This window comes from Manis pentadactyla, chromosome 15 (assembly GCF_030020395.1).
Source record: "Manis pentadactyla isolate mManPen7 chromosome 15, mManPen7.hap1, whole genome shotgun sequence".
Lineage (NCBI taxonomy): Eukaryota > Metazoa > Chordata > Mammalia > Pholidota > Manidae > Manis > Manis pentadactyla.
The window spans coordinates 21,573,335-21,592,691 of NC_080033.1; the positions used below are offsets into that span (position 1 = coordinate 21,573,335).

The following is a 19,357-nucleotide window of genomic DNA, read 5'->3' on the forward strand; positions in this document are numbered from 1 at the left end:
GGATGCTGGTCCTGCTCTGACCACTGACACAAGGCTAGGGGCAGGTGAGGGCCTGGGGATGGGGCATGTGCATGCACACAGCTGTCAAGCCTGTAAAACCTCCAAGCCTCCTCCTAGCAGTCCTGTGCCACCTACACATAGCAGTCAGGTGACAGCCATCACCCACATCAGGCATAGATCACCTCAGTCACGTCGCCAACACAGATCAGAAACCAGGTCCAGATCACATTGCCTGACACATGCCACCAACACACATGTTCCCTGCCTATCTCCATCATGGTCAGTCAGACACAGGCAATCGTCATCAGTCATATCACCATCATTGGCCATGAGAATGTGCTACCTTGACCCTATCTTCACACTGTAACACCCACGGCTACACACTTGCACAAGCACAATTACACATGCAAACACAGCTACACATACAGACAGATGTTCTCAGCAGTGTTCACGCTCCCAGGAATGGGCTTCAGCAAGACAGCCCCATGAGCCTCCTGCGGTAGGAGATGGAGAAGGGGCAGTGTGAAGGCAGCGACTGGGCAGAAGGGAGGAGGGCTTCCCCTCAGACCCTGTTCTAACACTGAGGTTAAGAATTAGGGCTCTGGAGTCTCCAACTCTAGATTTGAATCCCCTGGGGCAAGTCACATAACCGCTCCAAGCCTCAGTTCACTGTTTACTAGAGTGAGTAACAAGACCTATTCTGTGGTACTGGGAGGATTAAACGAGTTAATTCATGTAAAGCTCCTGGACAAGCGTGGTTCTGTATGAGTGCTGCACCGATGCCCGCTGTACCTACAGATCTAAGATGGGATCAGCAGGAACGCACTCGCAGGCAGGTACCCACAGCCCCCTCGGGCAGGCACACCCTTCGGTCCCGCCAGCTGCCGGGGTGCAGGGAGGCACATGGTTGGGGGCGAAGAGAGGGCAGTGGCAGGGGCTGAGATGCAGAGGCGCCAACAGGCAGGCGAGGAGAGAAGAGGCTGGGGCAGTTCAGAGGTGAAGGGGCTAGGGTCAGGGCGACGGTTGTGCCCCCAGAAGGAAGGGCCAGAGATGGGGGGGTAGGCGCTATTCACCCGCCCGGCGGCCCTGCTGGCCGGGCCTCCTCCGTCGGTCACGTCTGCAGCCCCCGCCCGCAGCCGGCAAGGGGGTTGCTGGGGCTGGGAGGGCGGCCCGGCCGCGGGCGCCGGCGGCACACGTCCCGGGCGTCCGTTTGCGCGGGAGCCCCGGCTCCCCTGCCCCCGCCAAGGCCCCCTCCGGGCGTGTCCTCACCGGCCGAGTCCGCCCGCTCCGTGCGCTCCCCGGAGTCCACCCGACTGAGACCCTCGAGGCTGTCACAGCCGCCGCGCCGCGGCCCGTCCACCGGCACCACGGTGAAGTGAGTCATCGCGCGCGCTCGGCCCGCCGCGCCCGCCGTCCCTGCCGCCTGCCAGGTTGTCCCCGCCGCCCGGGGCCGCTGCGCCCCGCCCGCCCGCATTCACCCCCGCGGCGCTCACTTCCTCCGCCCGCTCCCCGGGCCGCCCCTCTGCGGCGGGAGCAGGAGGGGCTCAGGCCAGCTCCGCCCCGAGGGGGTCCCAGAAGAGTGAAGGCCCCCGGGTGGGAGTACTACTAAACTCTCCGTGCCTGGGGAAAGCCCGATTCCTGTGTGACCTTGGGTGAGGGGCCGCCCTCTCTGAGCTCTAGATGCGGTACTTGTAAAATGGGGAGATAACCTCTTGGGACTGAGGGTTTGGTGAGGTGGGGCGCGGGATGCGCTGCCTCTGCTCTGTGCTTAGCTAGCGCTCGGGGACATTGCTGTTACTCAGGGATAGGGAAAGGTAGGCAGGACCGCACAGGCCATCGCAGCCCTGCCCAGGGACTCCCTCCGTTCCTGGGTGCCTCTTCCCCATTTTCATCATCTCTGTCTCCAACCTCTTCTCCGCGTCCTTGGAAACAAAACCCCGCGAAGGGCCAGTCCCTTTTCCGTGCCCCATGGCTGCAGTCTCTCAGTGCTGGGGCCCGCTAGGGATTCTCAGCCCCTTGCCCGGAGGCGCTGCCAGTGTGGGAAAGACACCCACCTCGCTAGGCCTCGCTTGCCCCTTAGGGACACTCCACTGGATTCTTAGCCAAGTTCTTACACCTTAATTTTCTCTTTTACTCTCTCACCTCCTGGGGGTACCTTTATCCAAATCGTTTACTTATTTGCTCTTTTCTTTCACTTTCACTTTCTACTTCACTACTTCAGTTAACTTATCCAGTTGACTTTATTTTAACATCTTTATCTTTCTAGGCTTTCTTTCAACGATTTGTTTCTCTGTCAGAAAACCCCAGAACTCATCTTGTTTATCTTCATTTGTCTCCATTTTATGGCCCAGAAGGCTTTAGATCCCAGAATCAGTGGTATCTTCACAACTGCCCTCAGACTCTGCACCTTCTGACTGCCCCTTCTTCCAAGCCTCCAGCTCCACGGGTGGAACCAGGAATCAGTGGCTGGGCTCTGCAGGAGGACCTCAGAGCTATCATTCTGGCCAGTACCCCACAATCATCCTGGTCAAGGCCTGTCAACTTGACCTCCTGTCCACCACACCACCTTCAGCTGCCCACAGTAGCAACCTTCCAAATGGACTCCCTTTTCTCTCTTCCTGCTCTTGGTAGAGCCACGTCTTCTGAAGAGAAAGCCCAAGCTCTTCTCTTGGCCCACAAGCCTGCCTCCATTCGGCCCCTCAACCTCTCAAGCTGCATCCCTCCCCATCCTCCTTCACAGCCTCAGCCTTCTGGCCTTTTTCATTTCCCAAACTCAGGAAGTTTCTGCGCATCACTGGCTATTCATCAAACTCCTCTGTCTGGAGGTCTCAGCCTAGAGCACCATCTCTTTCCCAGAAGACTTCTCTGACACACACACCCCACCAGCCCACCTCACCCTCTCCTGCCTTGGGTTCCCGTGTAGTATTTTCCCTTCATGGTTCCTACTGCAGGGAGAAATATGTTGGTGGAGATCTTTGATTAATGTTTTTTTGTGCCCGGCAGACTGTGGACTCCCTTTCAGTCTTGTCCCCGAGGTATCTTAGTCCTCAGCCCAACACAGTTTTTGAATAAAGAGTGAACAGGTCTGTCCCCCCCATCTCCCCAAATTTCCCTGTATCTCCCATCCCACCGCCACACACAGCCTTTCCTCTCAGGGGTGGGGTCAGGTGCTGTGTAGAGGAAATAGGCCTCTATAGCCCAATGGCAACCTTAGACTCTGGGGGCTCTGTGGCTAGGATACAACGTCCCTTGTACTACTGACTGAAAAAATAACCTCATAGGCAAAAACCAAGATCTAATTAACATATAACTGTGTAGCACAGGCACTTTTCTGCTAACAACCTGAGTTTGCTGACAGTCACTTTCTTGTGTACTTATATAAAGGCACAACCTCAGCATGCATCCCTTAACATTAAGTTTTGCCTTTTGTTATTTTTTGGAAAAACTTTTTATCGAAGAAAAATACCCATACAGAAAAGCTTATATACCAAAAGTGTCCACAGCATGCTGAATGTTCACAAAATGATCATACCCTTGTAACCAGCACCCAGATCAATATACAGCACTTTCCCAGCAACCCACAAACCCTTCCTCATGGCCCCCTGCAAGCCATTACCTCCCCCAAGGAAAACTCAAAACTGTTCCAACAGCATTGATCAGTTTCCACTGTTCTTGTATTTTATATAAATGGAATAACATGACACGTGTTATTTTGTGCCTGGCTTCTTACACTAAACGTTATTTTGTGAGATTCTTGCAAGTCATTTTGTGTAATTGTCCTTGGCTGTATGTCTTCCACTTTAGTAAATACTCTCAAACTGTTTTTCCAAAGAGGTTTGTATCAGCTTGCACTGCCACCAGCAGGGTGTGAGAATGCCTGTCTCCACATTTCTGCTAAAACTTGGTATTGTTCATCTGTTGAATTTAGTTATCTTCATTATGAGATTTATTTTGCATTGCCTTAGTGACATAAGGTTGACTACTTTTTCATGTTCTTATTGGCCATTTGGCTATCCTATCTTGTAGAGTTCTTATTCAAATGTTTTTTTGATTGGGTTGTCTGTCTCTGGAAAAAGTCCTTAGTCAATTATATGTGTTGACAATATCTCTTACTCTGCTTTTCCACTCTTTTTTATATTTTATAACTATTTTATGATGAATGTTATTCATTTTAATGTATCAGTTCATCAGTCTTTTCCTTTGTCATTAATCAATAGCATATTCAAATTCATTTTATTTTGTATTCTGGATGGTGTGAACTAGGAGTCAATATTCGTTTTTTTTCCCCCAATGGATAGGCAACTGTCGGTTTTTCCTTATGGGTTCATCCTTTTTCTCCTCACCTCACACCTCAAATCCAGCTCTTTCCTAACTTCCACCTTATCTGCATACATTAAGATCCAACAACAGATACACAGGTAACAAACAGCCTTGAATAGATTTTTTCCATTGGCTCCTACATATGTGTAAGGTCTACTTCCTATGTTAAAGATCTTTTTTATATAATTCAATTTACTTATCTGATTAATGACTGATATAATACTCTTAAAGTGGGAAGACTCACTCTACCAGATATCAAGTTGTTTTAAGGTTGCCAAAATTAAGACATTGTATATTGATACTATGATTTAAAAAAATAGTCCAAACTAACAGAAAATAGACTCACACATATATGGACAGGGCTTATAACATAGGCACTGTATATAACATATTGCACTGTAGTCTTCTTTCTCCTGCTTTCAAGTTCCTATGTAAGGAAGTTAGATCTGACTCTGGCCCACCCTTGTAGATCAGGAGAGGTAAGAGGCAGAAGATGGAGAGTCTATACTAAGCCAAGTAGATGGTATTAGTGTCCTTTTAAGTTTGCTTTCTCTTTTTAAGACTTGATTTTTCTCCCTCAAGGACTAAGTTCCTGTCCTTGTCGGACAGGCTCCACCCCATTTCCAACTTGAGGCCTTCACTTGATGAGGCCAGGAGGAAGGGCAAAACAGTACACATGCTAGAAGTGGGTGTACTTCCTGCTGTCTGCAGCTGCAGGGGTCTCTAGGCAGCCCCACTGCAGAGTGTGAGTCCCCAGGGCTGTGTCCCTTCCCTGGGTAGCTCAGTAAGCCAAACTCAGACCCGGCTCCCTCTCCTCCCCCACTGCTGGTCAGCAGCCCCTGCACCCACTCCTGAAGTCGAGTGGAAACGGGGAGGAGAAACTCTTCTATCTTCTGGTCTCCAGGACAAAAACTTTTTGTCTGTTCCACTCTTGATAGCAACCAGCCCCCGGCCCCCGGCCACAACCCCCAGCTAGTGAGAGTGTAAAGAATGGAAGAAGTAAGCAGGAAGAAGTCTGGACAAGTAAACAGTGGCTGCTGACAGAGAAATGAGAAGGGAGAATTTAGCTTTTGAGGTGTTTTAGCTTTTCTCCAGGGGCCAGATGTCTAACACCCCAGGACCAGGGGGAAACTCTAGCTCAGCAGAAATAGGCTGTGTCGAGCCAGAGAAGGTAGGCAATGTCTCAGTAGATTACCAGCCAGGCAGCACAGTTTTTTTTAACATTCAACTTCACACCTTAAATAGGTTGGCACTGCTGGTCATGGCCTTGAGGTGTTCTACACAGAAACCTAGACACACCCAGACCCTTATAAACTCAGGGGCAAGGAGGTTTGAACAAACACGGTGACTTGCCCTCACCCGAGATAATCTTTCTACCCTGTCCCAGGCAGGGGGAAACAGGCACACACTAGCAAAGCCTTGTCCTCTAGGAGACCCCAGTATCGGTGGACAGACCTGGACAGAGGGACAACTGGGGGACAGAAGCTATAACCAGTTATCCAGGTGCTTGCAGTGGGCAGAAGTGGAAACAGGGTGGAGGCAGGGAAGCCCAGGGCCTGGCTCCAAAGCTGGCCTGAATGTCACGGTGATGCTTCCTACCCTCTGCCTGCCCCTCCCCTTTCAGGGCATCTCCAGATCCTGTGGGTTCAGGCTCCAGACATCTCCCAGGTGTGTCTCCTCTCTGTGCCCTTCCTTTCCTCGGTGCAGGTCACTTCACTACCCTGTTCAACTCCCTCCCATGTGTTCGCATCCCCCTTAATCCACACTCTTTACCACGGCAAACTTCACCAAGGCGTGTTACGGCGCAGCTATGCCTACTTGTCCAATCACGTCTTTCAATCTTTATCGTTCTTCATCTCACCACACTGGCTTTTCTGCTGGTCCTAGAACAGGCCAGCCTCATTCCTACCTCAGGATCTTTCACTCGCCATTTCCCCCTCCAGGAATACTCACCCTGAGCTCTTCACATGACACTCCCTCCCTCGCATCACCATTTAAATGTCACCTCCTCAAAGAAGCCTTCCCTGACTACTTGTGTGAACTAGCACCCCCTTATCTCCCCATCATCTTATCCTATTTTAATTTTCTTTATAGCAATTATAATTACTTGAAATTATACCATTTTCTTTTTTCTCTCTTCCTTTAGTTTTGGGTGCCTGAAGGAGAGGGGCTTCAATCATCTTATTCACCAGTAAAACCCAAGCATCTAGCACAGAGGCTGGTATTGAACAGGTGCTCAGTGTTGAATAAATGGATAGACAGAACACCATCTACTCAATCCTGCCTCTCCTCTCCTTACCTGCATGTGCGTGTACATGCGCGCGCGCACACACACACACACACACACACACACACACACACACACACACACACAGAGGGAGGGAAATACTCATCAGGCTCTGCATTTCTTACAGAACCTGCCTGTGACCTGCCCCAAGTTGTACAGGTGTCATTGTGGGAAGCACATCTCAGAAGCTGCCCTCAAAGGTGTTTTTTGGAGGCTAAGGTCTTAAAGGATCGGGTATGCCATGTGGGAATACACTTTAATGGAACAGGGAGGTTTGGGGCCTGGCCTTGGACAAGCTGGATTTAAAGTCAAACACTGTAACAGAAAACCATTTTATTTACGCTACGAGGCCATACTGGGGTCAGGAAGGGCTGGGAATAAAGAAGCCTGTGGGCCTCCGTTGGAGGTGCTGCTCAACTCTTTCCATTTTGTTCCTTCTCTGGGAGCAGCTCTTCTGGGTCTCTTGAGGAAGGCTCATTCGGGGCAGCTCCGGTTCCAGTCTCCTGTGGTGGGCAATGGCAGGGCTGGGTCAGTGCAGGGAGAGGCGTTAGCTATTTTAGGCACTTAAACCCGTGCCCTCCTTACACAAGTGGCATGGCCAGCAAGCTTCTGTGGGGTCAGCCTCTTGCCACGATGTTGCAGCCGCCGAAGTTTGGGCGGGGGGCAGCCTAGCTCTTGGTCTGACGCTGAAGTTGCATGTCTCTTCGGAGCCCGCCTGGGGACTGGCTTCTCTGCTTCCACCTTTTCTGGGGTGGCCACAGGTGCATCCCCATAAGACCGGTAGCCACCAACCAGGCAGTATGTCTCCCCATGCCAGGTCACCTGGGTTTCACCACGCCCTTGGTAGAGGAGGTGACAGTAGCCCGGTGTAGGAGAAGGGGAAGCCGCTGCTGCTCCTGCAAAGAAAACCAGAACCGATCAGGCCCTCCTCCTGTCCACAGTGTCCTACCAGGACCTTCCCTCTGTCGTGTCTGGGAATGGGGAACAGATTTCCTGGTCTCCTGCTGAAGCCATTTGATCTGCTTGGCATCTAAAACCCAGCCTTGGCCCATCACCTCTATGAATCCCCTAGAGAAGCGAAGTTGGCTGCAGAAGCAATTCTGTGGAGCGTGTGGCAGCAGGAGACCAGGAAATCTGTTCCCCATTCCCAGAATAAAACACAACCTGAAAATGATGGCGATCAGGATCCCCCCCATCTCTCCCTTCCACCACAGAGGAAACATTTGTTAAAGTCTGTCACTTCTCAGGCGGCTTTAATGGAAATACCTTTCAACTTTTGGAAAAAGGATTCTAACAAAAATCAGTTAAGAACTCCTCTCCCCTTGAGCCCCATTTGTATTGCCTTTTTCAACCACGCTGAAGTCTAGCCCTCTGATACTTTCATGTAGATTTGAAAAAGGCCAACTGCCAAAGCAGAGTGACCAGGAGGCTCAGGCCAGAATGTGGGTGCCTAGTCTAGGCTCACATCAGCACCATCTCCTGGGACGTCTTTTCCTCAGCCGTTAGGTCTCAGTGTCCCTTTATCACTCCCCTTGGCTCTTCTGCTCTTCCCGTGGATATGACACCCTTTTCCCCGCTACTCAGCGGCTCAGTCTGGGATGTGTCTGATGGGACCCATGTGGACAGTATGATGAAGATGCCCAGGTTTGAAGGTGAGTTTATCCGACCACCATGAAAGGATACGTGGGCTCAGCGGCAGCCCAAGTGAAAAACATCATCCACACTGTACAGACATGTTACTAAAAGGCAATTTTAGTTCTACTCAGAGGGGGAGGAAATGAGGAACAGCTCTTCCTCAAACTGCTGCGTTTACACAGAAATGCACATGACTTTTGCTAAACGGCCAATCAGGAAAAGGTCCAGAAGGAGGTATTTGTGGCCCAAAGGTGGGGGGAAGGCTACATTGATAAAGATTAGAAACTTTCTGAACGCTTGCCCAGGGATGACACGTCACTTGCCCTCGGCGGTGAGCAGGAGCACTGGTATGAGTTAACAGCTGGGGAAGTTCTGAGGTGTTGCGGGCAGGCCCGAAAGGAACATGTGGCAGCCAGGTGAGGCTGTGTGACTCTTGTACAGATGTCCCGCCTAGGCCTACCTGCTGCGCAGCCCTCCCAGGGCACAGAGGATAAGCCACACCGAATATGGTTGATCCAGTCAGACATTCTCAGGCAGCCAGACCGCTCTCTGGTCACCAACTGGTAGGAGAGCTTCTCCAAGAACACTGTTTGCGTACTCATGCTGCCATGGCAACAGTGCGGCCTATCAGGTCATCGATATCCAGTGAGGTCACGTACGGAATCTTGGGACTTGAGGGGCAGGCTTCAGGCTCTCTTGTGGAGGAGAGCAGGGTGGAGGCAGAGGGGCACCCTACGTGACCCTCACATCTAGCCCTCCCTGTCCACATGCCCTAGTCAAGTAGCCACTTCCTGTGGAATGCACCTGTGGGCTGGCACGGGAGGGCAAGACACCCACATTCTGAGATTGGCTCGAAAGGCAAGATCAGCCTAAGAGATAGCCAGGGTGTGTGGCACTGACCCTAAGGATGCCACCGTTGGAAAGGCAGAGCTTTGTGTGGGCTAGGGAATCAGGGAAGGCTCCTCGGCAGTGGGCCTGAAGGGCGAGTGGAATTGGGACCTATGGAGAGGAGAGGGAAGGCGCTCGCTCCAGTTGGGGAAAATAAAAGCAAAGACAAGTTCTTCTTAAGCGTGCCCTGCCCCAAATGTTAATCAGAGAAGCTTTGTGATTTTACAAGTAAGAATTAAAAAAACCAAGAGTTGAAGGGGCCTAGATTACACCTTGAATTTAATGACTGACGAAAATAGCCTGCATTTGTAGATTTTTCATGGTGGGCAGGCCCTTAGAAGTCACCTGAGCCAAACTCCTTACCTCACTGGCGGCAAAACTGGGACCCAGAGAAAGGGGAAGCCCCAGTCCCAGGGTCAGAGGGCTGATGTGGGGCAGAGCCGGGCTGGGGCCCATAGTTCTTCCATCCCAGACCTGGCTTCTGCTTGATTGGACAATGGAGAACTTGTCAGAAGATTCCCTATACTTTTCTGTGGTGCCAGGTTGCCTCTTTTTGCTCGTTGAAAATGAAATAACACAAGTGGTATTTTGTGTATCAGGAGAGCTGACACTGCACATTCCTACCACAAACCCTGAGTCATCCAGGCCAGTGCTAGTACTGAATCACCCAGGTATTTAATTTCTCTTCTGTCACGGGTAATTTATTGTAGTTCTTTGTTTTCTCCAGAAGTCTATGCTCTGAGTGAATAATGATTCGGTGTAGCTCTCTTTCACTTAGTCTCACAGGATTGTAAAGAATTACCCAACAACACGTTTCTTTCTGTCCTTTTCCTCCCCTTCCTAGATAGAGGTGCCTGAAACAATAGGAGCTGTTAAGGTGTAATTTGCTTTTTGGTGGTAGTTGTAATTGAAAGCGGACAGATACAGTAAAAAGTGAAATGACACTGTCCACTAGCCATAGTTTACATATTCAAAAGAAGAGAAGAGAGCAAGAACCAGCCTCAACTTTTGACGCCTCCAGGGAGGCTTTACTCATTAATCATGAAAGTTACCACTGAACACCGTTCCTGTGAGTAACTGGGGGGGAAATCCCAGGACAAAATACCTTTGAAACCAAAATCTGTCAGAGGGAGAAATAAAGTGGGACAAGCCCACTTTACTGCTTTCAAGCAGTCATCCATTTCTGCTCTCCCGTGTCTCTCGTGACCTGGCTGCAGAAGAAGGGACCCCACCCAACCTCTCTGGTCCAGATAGGCCCTCGCTCGCCCTTGCAATTACATATCGATATGGAGATAGACTACTTCTCTCCACCCTTTGGAAACACCGATTGATATGGAGATGCTCTAAGGCCAGGCAAGAGATTCTGCAAATACTGCAATTTTACCCACAGTCTGTTGTAATCCTATTAAGTCTAATTAATAAGATTTGGAAGGCAAGATTTACCCTTTAAATTAAATGCTGAGTTTCTTTTGAATGACACCATTGCAGAAACTTAGATTTCTTTTTTTTTTTTTGTAGATAATTATTTTTTATTGAAGGGTAGTTGACACACAGTATTACATTACATTGAAACTTAGATTTCTAATAAAAACCATATTTGATAGTAGGGAATATAATATATATTTAAAAATTGTAATTGTCTTCCAGAAGTTCTTACTGAATTATACAAAGTTGTGATTAATTAAGTTGTAAGTTAGTATCAGCTGTTTACTAGAAGAATTTTTTGAAACTGAGATTTTTATAATTAAAAGTGACAAAATGTTGCCAAATTGGCATCTTTGGGAAAAAGCTAAAATAGCATTTTACAATGATATAAGTCAGTAGAGTTTGTAGAATACTCTGTGTATTATCGTGGGGAAAATGGAAGTTCCTATGTCCAGGATCCTCACCTTCACCTCAACTACTTAACGATGTAACTGGCCCACTGCTAGGCTACTGCTTCCACACCCACAGGCGATAAGCTATTATTGACTGAGTCACCGTACAAAGAGCTCGGCCCAGTGCTCTGGGTGGAGGCAGGGACGGAGGAGGATGACAGACCTGCCAGTATGAGTATGTTGGATGCAGACTTAGTTCTAGTGCTCCACCTATCTCCTACCTGTTTCCGGCCAAACCAGCCGGGTAATAAACCCTTTTACCCCCGAGAATGTTCCATTGTCATTCCTTGGTCTCAACTGAATCCATGGTGAACTTGCCCCAGGGCCGAAACCCATTGGCCAGACAGTTATCAACCCCTTGAGGTTGGTAGGGATTATCATCTTTGTATGGATGAGGAAATTGAGAGGAGAGATTTGGATTTTAACCTCAGGGTAAATCTACTCACCTTCAGCTAGTAAAAGTGAACATTCTAGCTTTGAACCAGGTATGTGGCTTCAAAGTCCAGTCTTCTCCTGTTCAGCCATTCTGTTTAAAAATTAAAAAAAAAAATTACTTTACTATCGCCTTAAAACTTTTAAAATAGAAAAAGGTATAACATTTTTATTTGTTCATTTTGAAGAAAAAAGGTATAAATAGCACCAGTTATTTTCTCTGATGTATATACAATTCCTCCCTTTGGCAACATCCAAACAGATACAGCAGTGATTTTGTTGGTAACATAAGTTCCTAGACACCAGTGCACTCCCGTGTTCGCGTTTTCATCTGTCTTTTTTATTAGCCAGACGGTTCTGAAACATTTCAACTCTGAGCATTTTAAGTGGCAAAAGTTCTGAGACAGGAAATATAAATTACTTATTAGTTACTTTTCTTCTAAAGCATAAAGATCTCCAACTTGGTTCTGCCTCTTTAAATACCAAAATGACGATTATATATTAATAAGACCCTAAGTAGTCAAATTCTAGATGCTATGTAGCCAAGTTAATATGTGTATAAAAATATATTGTGAAATTGGTAAATATCATGTGCCCTTCAGTTTTGGGCAGTATAGATGTTGGTTTTGCATCCAACAGATTGCCATTGTAGGGTGTGTGGTTTTGTGTTTGAAGATTAAGGGTCGTTCTCGGTTTTTCTTTTGCAGTCTGCACTGTAATGATGGTCTACTACCTGACTGGCCTGATTTTAATCATCTGGTGCCTGGTTCTTAGTGCAGTTTCATCTTTGCTTTTTCACAAGCTTTCCATATTGCACCGCTGTTGGCTGCATTGAATTTCTTTTAGTGACTGTGAAAAACACGTTAGTATTTTAATGTAGTCTCCACGATTCAGGTTATTCCTCAAAACACAGAGGAAAAAATCCGTTTCTGAGGAGCTCTTTTAAAAACCATTATGGTAGAATGGGAATATTCATTATTTATACATCATGTATTTTTCCCTAAATGTTGTACAAAGATGTGACAGTTGAGCTGAGCATATGTTAATCAAATGTTTGCATTTTCCTGTGTCACTGACAGTTTCATTGGCTGTATAGTCCTGAAATGCAAGTACCCTCTGTTCTGTTCAAAGCTATAATTAATCTGAATAGTTATTTAAACAGTATTGAAATCTTTTAACTACTGAGAGGCCAAATATTTAAGATGGTGAATTTATTGTTCCGTTTGAAGGATAGTGCTGTTGTTGAGGGCACGGCGATCTGAGATGCTAGTGTATGTTGCAGCCACACATTCTGTCTAAGGCTAAAATGGCAGAATCTGCCTGCTGCTGTATAACATCTTTTAACTACCATTTATTTTAGCATCATGGCACCTGCAAATTCCTGTTGCTCAGTTAAGGGACCAGCTTCACACGTAACGTAACTGGTGTTACAGTCTGTGGCCACAGCACTGCATCCCAGTGCAGCAAATGCATTTTCCACGTTAACCAGACATGACAGCTGAAGTGATCATTAGCCATGCAAGACTAATTTCTACAAAGATTTAAAAAATACAAGATCACACAATTTAAACAGAGTGAAGGTGGTGTAAGCACAAATATAGAGATCAAAGAAAAGACAGCCCCAAAACACAAGCAAATACATAAACAAGAATATAACATATCACCAAGAAGACAGACCAAAATAACAGAGAAGATAGTTATTTCAACAACTGCCATTAGTACAAGGTTTGGGAGTGGGCGGAACAGGCAAATGTCAATTTATATCTGTAAGCAAAAAATAGTGAAAGAAGGTAACATCAATTTTTTTTGTTTAAAATATTAGAAAGATGACAAGAGCTTTAAACTTTACTATTCATCAGTATGAATTCCCTGGTGACGAATGAGATTCGAACCACTACTAAATGCCTTTCCACATTCTCTACAGTTATAGAGCTTTTCACCAGTATGAATTCGCAGATGTCGAGTAAGGTTTGAGCATTTATTAAAGGCCTTTCCACATTCACTACATTCATATGGCTTTTCATCTGTATGAATTCTCTGATGTTGAAGAAGTTGTGAACTCTGAGTAAAACCCTTCCCACATTCCTTACAATCATAGGGTTTCTCCCCAGTGTGAATCCTCTGATGATTAGTAAGTGCTGAGGCATAACTAAAGGCTTTGCCACATTCCTTGCACACATAGGGTTTCTCACCAGTATGAATTCTCTGATGCTGAACAAGCTTTGAGCTCTCAGTAAAAGCTCTGCCACATTCCTTACATTCATATGGCTTTTCACCTGTATGAACTCGCACATGTAGGAAATGTTGTGAGCTCTTAGTAAAGGCTTTCCCACACACTTTACATTCATAGGGTTTTTCACCAGAGTGAATTCTCTGATGGTCCATAAGATTTGAGTAGTACCTAAAGGCCTTCCCACATTCCTTACATTCATAGGGTTTCTTACCAGTATGCATTCTCTGATGTTGAGAAAGGTGTGAGTTGTAACTGAAGGCCTTTCCACAATCCTTGCATTCAAAGGGCTTTTCACCAGTATGAATTTTCAGATGTCAAGTAACATGTGAGCCATAACTAAAAAATTTCCCACACTCCTTATATTCATAAGATTTTTCACTAATATAAATTCTCTGATGTTGAATAAATTGTGAATTCTGACTAAAGACCTTTCCACATTTCTTGCATTCATAGGGTTTTTCTTCATTTACAGTTATCTGATGAGGTGTACAGAATGTCTGTTGAATAAATGTGGGTATTTCATGAGTGAGTACTTCTTGGATGATATGCCCATTTTCATACCCCAGTTGTCTTTCAAAGTGGCCTCTGGATTCCAACACCTCTCTAAAGTTGGAGTACTCAAGACCATGCTTTTGTAAGTCCCATTAACTCCCTCTGGCATGATTCTCTTTCATAAACTTTCTTCTTTAGAGATAATAACTTGGTTTCATACACTGATTCCAGATCTGAAGGAAAATGAAATGGAAAATAAATATTCTTGGGAACTGTGGTATAATAAAGGATAAATTTGGTCATTCTCCCCAATACCTAGCACAGAGCTTCAAAAACCCTTGGAATTTCCTCAGTGATAATGTAAGTGTTTTTTTGTTATGCTAATGAGGTGACTCATGCTGGGTCCCAAAAGCTTCTAGTTGGGGAATGGTCACCAGAAAGCCCAAGCATGGGATTACAGGGTTGAGACCTTCAGCTACGTCACCTCCACGGAATACGGAAGGGCCAGAGATTGGTCAGTAACTTAATCAGTCATGTCAGTGTAATTAAACGCTGGACACCAAAGCTCAGTGGAGCTTTCTGGTTGGTAAAGATACTGACACGCTGGGAGGGTGACACACTCTGACCCCACAAGGAGAGGGTGTGGAACCCCTGCATCAGAAAGCCTATCAGACCTTGCCCTAATATGTATCCTCCATAGTGAAACCACAATTTTAAGTATATAAATTTCCTGCATTCTCCAAATAATTATAGCAAATTATTGAAACTGCAGGGACCATGGAAGTCCCTGGATTTATAGCCAGTTGGTTAGAAGCAGGAGTGGTCTGAGGATCCCCTGAGACTTGCAGCTGACAGCTGCGGCGGGAGCAGCCTTATGCAGGACTTGCTGTTCCCCTGTGAGGTCTATGTGAACTTTGGGGAGTTAGTGTCAGAATTTCAGCATACCAGTTGGGGAAGAAACAGAACAGGCTCCATAATAAAGGATATACTGGATTAAAGAGATTACAGAGGACCAGCCACATGGGGGAAGAGCCTGAGATAAATCTATGGTATTAACACATTTGATGTAAGTGGCACACAGGGAACACTCAGAACATGTTATGTGCTGAGGATTCAGTGAAAATACCGTTTGCCTTGGAATTCTGTGATGCTGATCTTGGGAGAAGACAGAGAGAGACTTGTTCATGTACCACTGTAGTGACTGAAAGAGCAGGCAGCTAAAGTTTAAGGCAGACAGACAGAAACACAGTGCAAAATACTGCCACGGAAAGATGACAGGAACCAGAAGCACACTGATGAGCAGTGAGTGACAACTCTGACAGTTATTCACTGCATGTTCCCAGGTGATTACTTGACCTTTCTAAGCCCCCATTTCTTCATCTGTAAAAGGGAGATCATCCTTAACTCATGATTACTGGAGGGTAAAGAAAAACATGTAAATGTCTTTGAGTAAAACGTTCAGTATCTGATACCTATCATTGTGAAGGCATTTCTTACCAAGAATGGGGGTCTTAGGCACATTAAATGGTTTGAAGATACCAAAATGGAGCATATTGGAACAGCTCAAGCCAGAAAAAGGGAATTCTTTCCAGCATAATCCTTTTTCTCTCATCTCTATATGATCTTCCAGCAATTTTCATCTAGTTAAGCTCTTAAGCAACTATTAAAACTGTCCTCTTCATTCTCCACTGTCAATGCCCTCTTGCAAACCAGAATCATCTCTTAATCAGACCACTGAAGTAGCCTCCTGACCCAGTGTCTCCATTCAGTTCTGATACTATATAATCTATTCAGGAAGCAAAATGACACTTGGCCTCGCCTTCCACTACTATAAGTACAAACTCCTTGTAATCACCAGCAAAGGCTGAATGATGTGATTCCTACCTATCTCTCCCACCATGACACTCCACGCCTGCTTGCTCATGGGCCCAGCAACACTAGCTTTCTTTGAGTTCTTAAAATATACCAACCTTCCTTCTCTGAGAAGGACCTTCACAGGAGGTCTCTCTCTGCTTGGAGTTTTCTTCTTTACGAACACATCAAATAGTAAGACGTACCAGTGAGCCTAGTGCTACAGTAATTCTCAAATAGTGAAAAACATCAACGATATTTTATTATGTCTATAATATCAATAAAATGATATGAAAATATCTGTGATTGGAAGTACTTAAAGATGGTGACATGACAGGTAAGATAGAAATTTCCTCCAAAAACCACATATAATATGAAAATATAACAAATAGAACTAATCCTGGAAGAGCAACAGGAAAGAAGACTGCAACAGATTGCCTATACTTGGGGAAAAGAGCAGACCTCATGGAAAAGGGTAAAGTACAAAGCTGTGATCCGGCAGGACCCAAGTCCTTTTCCCACCCCAGCTCACCAGCAGGAAGAAGAGAAATGGGGTGGAGAGCAGGTAGAAGCCTAGGACTGCTGAGAACGCAGCCCTGGGTATCTGCTCTGGGAGCACAAACCTACATTACATGGTGCTCTGGAGATTAGTGGGGTTGAAAAGCTAAGACCGGTGGAATACTTGGAGAGACTGAGATTCCAGCTGCTTGTGGAGAACACGTACCCACAACAGGAGGCTCTGGATAAAAGAAAGACGGGCACTCTGAGAAACTTCCCAAAAGTGAGAGGGCTGCTAAAGGGGCAAAGATTGCCCAGAGCGTGCTGCTCAGGAGAAAGGATAGGTGGATAAAACTGTCCCGGTGCACTCAGTCCAGTTGGTTGGAAACTTTCAAGAGCTTCAGGCACTCCATACACCTGCCTGGCAATGCAGCTACAAGGCCTCCCACTGCCATACGCAGCCTGCTGCTCCGTCCTCCCAGCTGGCACAGGCTCACAAACCTGCTGCCCCCACCACTGCTCCAGGCCAGCCAGAGGGTGGGCCCACCTATGTCAGCTACATGGGTGTAGCAGTGCACTCAGTCCACTGACCCTGGCACTGAAGGCAGGCACTGAAGCTGGGAATCAGGACAGAGCCCTCTCCTCCTGGCAGGCACCAGCGCTGCTAGCCTGGGACCCCTGACACTGCTCCAGGGGCTGAGCAGCTCCAGAGAGTAGAGCTTCTGGGCATTGAAGGTTGCCACCTACACAAAGTTGTTATTATAAATATGAAACATCAAAAGACCCTGGTACAAACCAAAATCCCACAAACAACAGAAGCAGGGCCAAGTGAAACTGAACTCACCAATCTTCCAGAAAAAGATTTCAAAATAAAAATCATAAACATGCTCACGGAGCTACAGAAAAATATTTAAGACCTTGGGGAGGAATTAAAGAAAGAGAGAGAAACTTTCAAAAATATAGAAGTTTCCAAAATGAAACGTACAATGGAGTGATTTAAAAACAATTAGATGAAGTAGAGGAGACAGTAAATGAAATAAAAATTAGAGAATAGGAATACAAAGAAAGTGAGGCACAGAGAGAAAAAAGGATCTCTAGGAATAAAAAAATATTAAGAGAACTGTGTGACCAATCCAATACAAACAATATTCATATTATAGGGGAACCAGAAGAAGAAGAGAGAGAAAAAGGGATAGAAAGTGTCTTTCAGGAGCTAACTGCTGAAAATTCCCCCAATCTGGGGAAGGAGATAGTTTCTCAGGCCATGGAGGTGCACAGATCCCCCAACACAAAGGAACCAAGGAAGACAACAACAAGACATATAGTAATTAAAATGGCAAAGATCAAAGATAAGGACAGAGTATTAAAAGCAGCCAGAGAGAGAAAAAAGATAACATACAAAGGAAAACCCATCAGGCTATCATTAGACTTCTCAGCAGAAACCTTACAGGCCAGAAGGCAGTGGCATGATGTATTTAATACAATGAAACAGAAGGGCCTCGAACCAAGAATACTCTACCCAACAAGATTATAATTTACATCTGAAGCAGGGATTAAACAATTTCCAGATAAACAAAAGCTGAGAGAATTTACCTCCCACAAACCATCTCTACAGTGTATTTTGGAGGGACTGCTATAGATGGAAGTGGTCCTAAGGGTAAACAGCTGTCACCAGAGAAAATAAAACCACAGTAAAGGAAGTAGAACAATTAATTACTAAGCAAATGCAAAATTAAATCAACTACTCCCAAAGTCAGAGAGAGTACAGAATATGATACTAATATAAAGAATGGAGGAGGAAGAAAAAGAAGGGACGAAAAAAGAAAAAAAAAGGAACCTTCACATTGTTTTTAATACCATACTAAGTGAGTTAAGTTAGAGTCTTAGATAGTATAAAGAAGCTACCCTTGAACCTTTGCTTACCATATATCTAAAGCCTGCAATGTCCATAAGTACATATCTATTGATAATCACCCTAAATGTAAATGGACTGAATATACCAACAAAGACATAGAGTTACTGAATGGATAAAAAAAACAAGACCCATCTATACGCTGCCTACAAGAGACTCCATTCAAACCCAAAGAAATACACAGACTAAAAGTGAACGATTTGAAAAAGATATTTCATGCAAACAATAGGAAGAAAAAGGTGTTGCAGTACTTGTATCAGATAAAATACACTGCAAAACAAAGAAAGTAACAATGGACAAAGAAGGTCATTATATAATGATAAAGGGGTCAGTCCAACAAGACGATATAACCATTATAAATATCGATGCACCCAACACAGGAGCACCTATATGTGAAACAAATACTAACAGTATTAAAGGGGGAAACAGAATGCAATGCGTTTATTTTAGGAGACTACTACACACCTCTCACTCCAAAAGACAGATCAACTAGACAGAAAATAAGTAAGGAGACTTAGGCACTGAACAACACAGTAGAACAGATGGACCTACAGACATCTACAGTATACACCACCCAAAAGCAGCAGGATACACATTCTTCTTAAGTGCACATGGAACATTTTCAAGAATAGATCATATACTACGCCACAAAAAGAGCCTCAGTAAATTCAGAAGGATTAAAATTGTACCAACCAGCTTCTCAGATCACAAAGGTATGAAACAAGAAAACAAAAAAGCCCGCAAACACATGGTGGCTTAACAACATGCTCCTAAATAATCAATAGATCAATAACCAAATTAAAAGAGCGATCAAGCAATATATGGAGACAAATGAAAACAACTCAAAAATATATCAAAAACATCATTCATCACGATCAAGTAGGATTTATTCCAGGGATGCAAGGATGGTACAATATTTGAAAATCTATCAG

General features: G+C 45.5%; 1 protein-coding gene and 1 pseudogene across 1 annotated transcript; both read right to left on the reverse strand.

Moving 5' to 3' along the window:
• Positions 1 to 7,171: 7,171 nt before the first annotated feature.
• On the reverse strand, positions 7,172 to 8,844 carry LOC130680970 (DPEP2 neighbor protein-like). Its single transcript, XM_057492861.1, has 2 exons — positions 8,703 to 8,844; positions 7,172 to 7,503 (listed from the first exon to the last, which is right to left on the reverse strand). The coding sequence occupies exons 1-2, from the start codon at positions 8,842 to 8,844 to the stop codon at positions 7,172 to 7,174; spliced, it is 474 nt and encodes a 157-aa protein (XP_057348844.1).
• Positions 8,845 to 12,971: 4,127 nt separating this feature from the next.
• LOC130681101 (zinc finger protein 383-like) lies at positions 12,972 to 14,467 on the reverse strand (annotated as a pseudogene).
• Positions 14,468 to 19,357: the final 4,890 nt, after the last annotated feature.